The sequence below is a fragment of the Conger conger genome, chromosome 11, assembly GCF_963514075.1.
Source record: "Conger conger chromosome 11, fConCon1.1, whole genome shotgun sequence".
In the NCBI taxonomy this organism is placed as follows: Eukaryota; Metazoa; Chordata; class Actinopteri; order Anguilliformes; family Congridae; genus Conger; species Conger conger.
In genome coordinates, this window is record NC_083770.1 from 13,398,154 (window position 1) to 13,406,495 (window position 8,342).

At 42.6% G+C, this 8,342-nt stretch overlaps 2 protein-coding genes across 2 annotated transcripts in view; both read right to left on the reverse strand.

The window, feature by feature from the left end:
• pgm5 (phosphoglucomutase 5) overlaps positions 1 to 2,900 on the reverse strand; it is a 42,067-nt gene extending 39,167 nt beyond the window's left edge. Inside the window, exon 1 of the mRNA XM_061261373.1 lies at positions 2,202 to 2,900. Coding sequence (XP_061117357.1) covers positions 2,202 to 2,459 — 258 coding nt within the window. The 5' untranslated portion in view covers positions 2,460 to 2,900. The remainder of the gene's footprint in view (positions 1 to 2,201) is intronic.
• A 354-nt stretch (positions 2,901 to 3,254) lies between these two features.
• foxd5 (forkhead box D5) lies at positions 3,255 to 6,316 on the reverse strand. The gene has a single exon (XM_061261547.1). It carries the CDS (start codon positions 5,731 to 5,733, stop codon positions 4,675 to 4,677), a length of 1,059 nt encoding a protein of 352 aa, XP_061117531.1. The 5' UTR covers positions 5,734 to 6,316; the 3' UTR covers positions 3,255 to 4,674.
• Positions 6,317 to 8,342: the final 2,026 nt, after the last annotated feature.

Here is an 8,342-nt window from a genome sequence, read left to right on the forward strand (position 1 = left end):
CCGCAAGAGCAGAAAGTTCAGGGAGGAACACTTTTAGTCCTGTAACATCTGCTCCAACCAGCAGTTAGAAACGAAAGTTAGCACCGCTCATTGGCTCCACAAGTTATTTTCGCCACCGTGACAAACTAGGTGAGAACTTGTTGAGCCCCCCTTTACAAGCTGGTGCAGCAGACTGACAGCTCTGGGTGGGATGTATGTTGGAATGTGTGTGGGGCGTCTTTTGTTGAAGGATGCGGGTTCAAGTAACGCCACGCAGGAACAACGCAGAGAATTAATCAAGTGATTCTCGTGATTGCTCAACCATCAGTCTCAACCACATTACCTCTAAACTATAGCAGGACTGTGAAGGACTGGAGTGCAAGTGCATTTCTCTTCCAACATGAAGATGAGTCAATATCTTTCTTTGGTTCTGTTCCCTTCTTATGTTATTGTTGGCTTAGCCTACTCCACAACAGCCCACTTCAAAGGCCGTCAAGGAAAGTTCGACTTGCATCCACTGTTGTTCCAGAACTGCGATTGGCCTGGCACCTGAATTACATCAAAGTTTGACATTCTCAGAGGAAGCCAGTTCGCGTTTGTTTAAAGCGCGTGCAGCAGCTGCCATATAAGGCGCAGGGCTGATAGAGCCGCCGAAGGGAAGACAGAGCGCGCAGTAAAAAATCCGCAGCTCCAGGGAGCAGTCTAAATTGTAATCCACCGAGAAGCCGTCTATAAATAAAGAAGTGACTAAACGAGTGTCAAAGGTTATTATGAAGTTCGTCTCCTTTATTTATGCGCATGCCAGGGTCACCTGTCAATTAAATATAGGTTAGACAATGCACCGCTGATTTGCAAAACCACCCTATTAGTACAATGTAGCCTATAGCCTACACTGTAATTTAATGATACAGTTATGTGACAACGCCTTTTTAACAAAGTACTTATGATGATCATTACGGCAATACAACGTTTTTTATATACCAGCTTTGATGCTCCAGTACTCGACTATATGTTCGCGACAGTTCCCCCATGCCCCTAGACGCTGTTTTCAAAACAGGATAAACTTGGCATTCCACACCATGAATACCTAACGATAAACAAACTGCATTACAACATCGTGGGATATCTGAGCGAGCCAGCCAGAGAAGGGTGCGGTCACCCCAAGTCCTCTCCTAGCGTTCCCAAAAGCTCGTTCTTTTATTTCTATGATGTGGAGTGAGTTTTCTTTACATGTGACAGTACATAATACTTCCTCGTTTAGGAATCTGTCATTTACATGATCACAATGACAAAAAGATGGCAAAAGGAGACCAAAGACGAACGATACCATGTGTATCATTCGTTCCAAACGTGATATGTCACATTGCTTTCATGTTATTTACTTATGAATTTATGCGTTAGCTTGTACGTTTGCGGCCACGTTTAGTCATTCAGCCATCTGAAAACACAGTCTCATACAAATCACAGGCGAAAAGGCAAGTGCGCAAAAGATTTTAGCGAAATGATTAATTGAAACAATCCCACTTGGCAAGAAATCCCACCGCCCAGTCCAGCCCAAGGGAAGGAGGGAAACAGCGCTCACTCTGCAGGGGAGGACATTTCACAAATTATATAAAAAATGATTGCTTAGGACTGATTATTGTCGACTTCGTTTTGAGCATTCAAAATGTGGTTTAACTGACATTTTTTGTTTCCTTTCAACTTCAGTTCAATTGACTTTGTTCCACTGTTGTTTCAGTTCTTCAAAGTAGTTGGTGCCTTGACTTACAAGCCTCGATACGCACCGCACCGCACCCCACCCCGACGGCCCTTGCGAGCATCCAATGATATTCACTGAAAGTTTTAGGCACCTTATGAAAGCTTTAAATTCACTTTATGCTTGGACAAGCCCAAGAAAATAAGCTCATAAACATTCAACTGCGCATAAACCGTGCGCAATTTCCAGCCACAAATTACCGGCTTCATTTAATTTTAACATATATGCAAAAAAAGTATACAAAATCCACGGCAAAGTTGGAAAAAAGTATTCATATCTTTGCACAAAAAAACAAAAACATCTCTCATACAGAAAATTGTCGCTATATCTGTCGTCCAGATAACAATTGATAAATAAAATGGTGCAATTAAATTCGTCTAAATAAATAAGTAGTTGCCAATATTCCACTATCAAAGAAATGTGTATGTAGTAAAGTAGTCTGCACTAAATAATATAATTCCCTTACCCCGTTAGCAGCGGCCATTTGGACGACGATCTCGGTAGCGGTCCGACTGAAGTACCTGCCGTCACTGCCCACCACCATGGTACAGCCCTGTCGGTCTCGCAGGTCGATGGAGGACAGTACGCTCTGGATGTAGTTTTGCAGGTAGTTTCTCTTGCTCTCGAACACCGCTGTTTTTTTCCTCAGCCCGCTTGCACCGGGTCTCTGGTCATCGTAAGGGTTCGTCTGGACGGTCAACACGGGAATTGGAGTTGTGTCCATCTTTTCCTATTTCTTTATTTTGGTCAGAACCAGCCAAGGTGCGCACGAAACTGTCCCTCGCTCTAAAGCTCTCCTTTGAGGTCGCCCGTGTGTCACCGTAACAAAAAAATCAGAGAAAGCCCCAAACTATTATAACAGTCGAGGAAGCATGCAAGTCCACCACCGCCGTCCTCTGCTCTTCAAATCGCCTCACATTAGCTCGCAAGGGCTCCGTCTGCAGCTAACGGAACAGAATAGGAAGTCCTTCAACAATATCTGAGAGTGGCGAACACAGGATGAGCGTACGGTACGGGCACTGTCGCGGGTTCCAGTGGGCGGAGAAGACGATATAAGTGGCCTATTATTGCCTTGTAAGCTCGCTCTTTGGCAACAAGTGAGCGCTTTGACTCCTGTGCCTCGCAGCAAAGAAATCTGAAGTGTGAGCTGTTTGGCCACAGAGAAGCTAACTGAGAGCCGGTCTTCCGTTTGTCAACACCCCCCGTTTCATATAAGCCTTTCATCAAGGACAACTGCCTGCCAGAAAATTTCTGGGAGGGCCAAAAACGTTTGCAATCAGCTGCGACCCATGCCAAAAATAGCCCAGTGAACGCAGAGAGAATTGTGCAGGGCGAACGCTGTAACTGGACGCGTTCTCTGTTCGCACCCAGCACTTGTCATGCCGAGTCAACAGCTGTCAGTGTACGGCCACTGCTAACAATCCAAATTCTGCCATTGTAATAATTAAAAGAAGAATAAATACCGACACCATCAATGATGACATTAAAGAACCAAATAAATCATGAGTACTGTGCTTTATTAACTGTTGTTTATGATTCGATGACAAACAAATAAAACATGCAAATTCATTTCAATACAATAAATACATGAATGAAACATGATCTGTTAAATACATAATTATACTACATCTGTCCACCCCACCATCACTGTATATCAATGCACATGTATCACCGGTGCTGTACCTTTTAATAGAAATAAAAAAATACCAAGTGACTCACAAATACCACATTTATTTTCCAGTACGCACAATTATGAAATGTGATTTAATTGATCAAGAACCCCAAATGACAAGTACAGTAGCGAAAAGTTGGTTGATAGCACAGACATGAGCCATAAGACGCTATTACAACATGAATTTCATAGGACCAGAGTGACAGATGACGTCATCACAGTAGATACACAGGCAGTACAGTACAAACAATATCACTAATATAAGATAATTATCAATCATTTAAACATAACACTGAAAAGAAAACAATTTCACTTGTTGTTTGCACTCACAACGGACCACACGGTGGCGTAATTATTTAGCGTGAATTCATGCTGACCGCAAGTTTTTCACTCATTTGAACAGTAAGTAAAATAAAAACTTTATATGCCATTTACCTTTTAAAATCAACGATCAATGTTTCAATGAAGATTCATCAATTTAAGTTTCTTATAAAATGAGAAAATTGTCTTTTTTGAATACGCCAAAATCATTTTGGGAAACTCGTATAAACTTTCTAGGATTCTTTTTCCAAACGTTATAATAACAATTACAAAAGAACGACATTGTGAGGCACTTCACTCAGGTGTGGTCAAATGAATGGGATTCAATTTCAGATGTCAACCGCATCTATGTGTGTATATGAATACTGGAATTTTCACACTTTTCTGAGAACTAGAACCACCTGTCTTGTATTCAAAGAAATAGCAGGACAAAATTAACTGAATTGGAAATAAAACAGCAAATAAGAGATTTTTAATCATCAGAGACGTGTGCATGAGTTGCTGCAGGTCGTATTAGTTACTACTTTGATATTCAGATTAGCGATTACACGCTATGAGTTTGAATGATTCAGAATAGAAAACCAACTTAAAATGTCAAATATTACGCAAAATAACAAGTGACACGTATTTAAGATCAAACGTTTATTATCATCAGATCAAACCATACATAACTGAAGAACTGCTTTAAATACAATATCCATTTCAGTTGCTTATTGGCGAAGCCTGTTTTTACAACACACATCGATTAACAAATATATTAACTCTATTTATTTACATTAAAGCTATAATCAAACAGCAATGAGATATACATACACATATTATAGGAAATAATTATTTGAAATTCATAAATAACGTGCAGCTCACAGATGAAGTCACAAGGAGTCGTGCGTAAATGGAACGCATTTACGCAAACCGCGGAGCCATTTCTCAATTGGCTAAGAAATGTTCAGCAATGGGGGAATGGAATCTGTATCGCTTCCAAGGCGGAATGGACCGTGTTTAACAAGGGAGCCGGGCAAAATGAAGTTCTGGGCCCGGAAAACATCGCTGGAACCAAACAGGTCGCTGATCTAGCGAAGAGATGTGAATAGTCGACCGGTGGCGACTCGGGGCCCTTGAGACCGGGCTGACAGATAGGCGAAGTCTTTCCCATGATGCTGTCTATGCTGAAGGAGCACCTGCTCTGTCTGGGCTTTTGCTCCGGCGAGGTCGCGCAGAGCTGCAGCTGAAAGCCCTTGGGCTCGGAGACCTTGCCGCTGCTCACCCCCTGGAAGTTGAAATACGGAGAGGGAGGGATCACGACCCCGTCTTGTAGGGGCACGTATCTGAGGGCCGCCGCCTGCGCGCTCCCTTGGCCCTGAACACCGTAAGGGCGCCCACAGGGTCGATAGGTCGACAGACTGAAATTTGGATAAAACATGACTCCGTCTTTCACGTACTCTGGCTGGTTTCTTTTAAACCTTTTCCTTCGGCGGAGGAAGCTGCCGTTGTCGAACATGTCCTCCGAAGCCGGGTCCAGGGACCAGTAGTTGCCCTTGCCCGGATTTCCGGGCTCCCTGGGGATCTTGATGAAACAGTCGTTGAGGGACAGGTTGTGCCTGATGGAGTTTTGCCAGGCGGGAAACTTCTCCTTGTAGTAGGGGAATTTGTTGCTTATGAAATCGCAGATGCCACTAAGTGTCAGCTTCTTCTGCGGGCTTTGCAGGATCGCCATGGTGATGAGGGCTATGTAAGAATACGGGGGTTTGACCGAGCTGTTCTGCGGTTTCCCGGACGACCCGGCGTCGGCGCAGAAACTGCTCTCGCTCTCCCCGGATGAGTCGACTTCCGAGCAGTCCAGGTCGGTGACGCGCTCGGCCGACACCATCTCCTCTGAATGGTCCGGACAAGACAAAAGACTGTCAGTGATATGCGACCCATCCTCCCCGATAATATCTATATCGTCCTCCTCCGGGTAAAGGACTGCACGGTCCTGGGTCGCCTCATAATCCTTGGAGAGAGTCATGGATGTCACCTTGGGTCTCTACGACAAGGTGCGCGGGCTGCAGCAGATAAGACCAAAAAACAAACTCCAAAGTCTGTTTGAAGGAAATTCCCCCCTTTCGTACTCGGGCTCTCCTCCCCAAATGTTGCAGGCGGTTTGCCGTGACTGGAGGTGATCCTGCTTTTTATGAGGGGAGGATCTTAACACCCATCCCCTGCCCCATTGACGACCAGCCCCATCAGAATGGCAAGTCGCCACAGGGAACGAAGACGGACAATCGCGCAGGTGTCGGAAAAGACAATGTACAAACCTAATGTGAAAAAGAAAAAGCTTACTCACATGCTAATTCGCTGGGCTACTTATGCAAACACTTATGCTCATATCCGTTATGGTTGCCTTTGCTCAAAGAACATCAGGCTATACGTGTTAAAAATAATCCCTTATCTATAGAGAAAGAACTGAAAATGTGTGGCTAAATAAATATAAGCGTTTAATATCTTATTTCAATAGTTTCAATAGTCATCATTACGACTATAATATTAATGTTGCAGCCCCCTCCAAATAAATAAGACAACATATTAATATAAATAATGAGTTAATTGTGAGAGATTTAGAATAGTGTTCAATCCGTTTCGGTTGCGTTTTCTCCAGTAAAATTTCGAATGTATTAACAAGCATTTAGGCTACACGCACAGGCTTGTATAATAAAACTACGCCCCGACGACTAATATTACATATTACCGTTTTTAAACACAATAGAAGGTACAATACGTTCGGCACCGTTGTGAGTGTTGTTTTTTTTTCATTTATTTATTGGGGATAAGAGGGCGATGGTGTACGATTATGGCATAATCGTCATGAGCATCACACTAGGCTATTTGTTTAGAATGTTTTAATTAAAATGTCTGAAAGCGATTAAAGCCAAGCTTTTCAGAAATATAAAAAACTGCAATGTGGCCTAAGAATGGTTTTTAAATGGATAAAAAAAATAAAAAAGAATAATAAAGGAGACTGTTACTGTTCTTTTCACATGATACATCGCAGTTCAATTACAAACTACTTAGAGCACATCTCACAAACACGTAGTGAATCCAAACCAACAGTAGCATCGTGGGATATGAAACGCGATTCTGCTCAGGTTTTCACACCACGCCTTATCGTCGAGGATTTAATAACTCGGGCGTTTTAGCCTCGGACCGCCCGGGGGTTTCGTTTAGTTTCCCACCTAAGGAGGCCCGCGGGTGGCGTGACCATGAAAATGGCCGTGGCACGGCTCCCCGCCGGCGCGAGAGAAAAGGCCCCAAAGAAGCCCGTAAACGAGGCCATCAGCATCCGAATCGAAGTAGGAAACGACCGCAGCTGCAGCGTGAGTTCGGGCAGCTCGGCATTGGGAAGGGTTTTATTTGGGAAAGAGAAGGGGGCGGGGGCCTGAATGGACAAACAAGATCCTCAAAGCAAACCTTCAGTGCTTCGGATATGTGTTTAAAGCCGTTAATGTCGATCTCAATTGCAAATGAAATCTCGAGATGGCCCCCCGTCCACTTCCTCACCTGCGCGAGGAGGAGGGCGGTTCCTCAACGCAAGCTAGCGCGCTAATTACACCGGCTACTCAGAGTGCCCTCAAACTAGTAATTGACATACTAAACAAACTCATATTTTTCATACAGTGACGCAAAACAGAAATCAAGACCTGAGATTTTTTTTACTGAAGGGAAAGGATGCCTACACAGATGCGCCCGTTTTAACACTCATACATGTTCGACTCGAATGGCTTCATCTAAATGGCTTTATTTATTCCACTGACAAAAACATAAGAACAAAATGTAGGACCCATCGGCAACATCCTGAGCTAGGCTTTATTGATTTATAATTATTTAATTATTAACACAGCCATAACGGTAGTGTAATATCGGCAAATGGTTAGGGAAGTGGACTTGAACTATCGGAGATGCTATATGTTAAAAAAAATAAATAAATAATGAATTAATTAGGCAAAATAATTTGAAAAATGGTAAATTTTTGTAAATGCGCGATATCCTACAATTAACTTAAAAACACTTATCTTACTGGCACTGCTAAGCTTTGTATTACAAACTGATTGTAATTGGCGCTCAACAAAATTAAAATGTAACGATTGCTGGTCAAGCCTATAGATTACAAGATCTGACGAAAAGTATGAAGTTATTCCGCCCAAAAAAAATTAACAGCATATCACCCTAAAATTACCAATCGACACCTCTTGCGTGGTTCTAATGTGCAAACTTCCTGAACGTTTTGAATGTGAATAGGCACCCGCGGCCATTCTTCTCACCTCGCGACAGTTAAAAGAAACAAAAATCCCAAGAAAACACCGGTTTCACAATGCAGCTTTGGACAACTTGTTTAGGGGCGAAACAACGCGCTACGCTTAACATAGTAGTTTAAATAGGCAGATTTAAGTTTAGCCACCGAAACATCAAAATGTTGCATTTGTATTCTTAAAAACACATTAATTAGACGACTAAAATTTTACACGATTGGAGATTCTAAGCTATTATATTTATATTATAAAGATTATAGCAGTAGCGGTCATTTTGCCTGCATTATTAAATTGGCATAAATTATAATTTATTATCATTGGTATCTAGAAC

Bases quoted from the DNA above. Each gene is read 5' to 3' on its own strand.
- foxd5 (XM_061261547.1), bottom strand. From the start codon at position 5,733: ATGACTCTCTCCAAGGATTATGAGGCGACCCAGGACCGTGCAGTCCTT.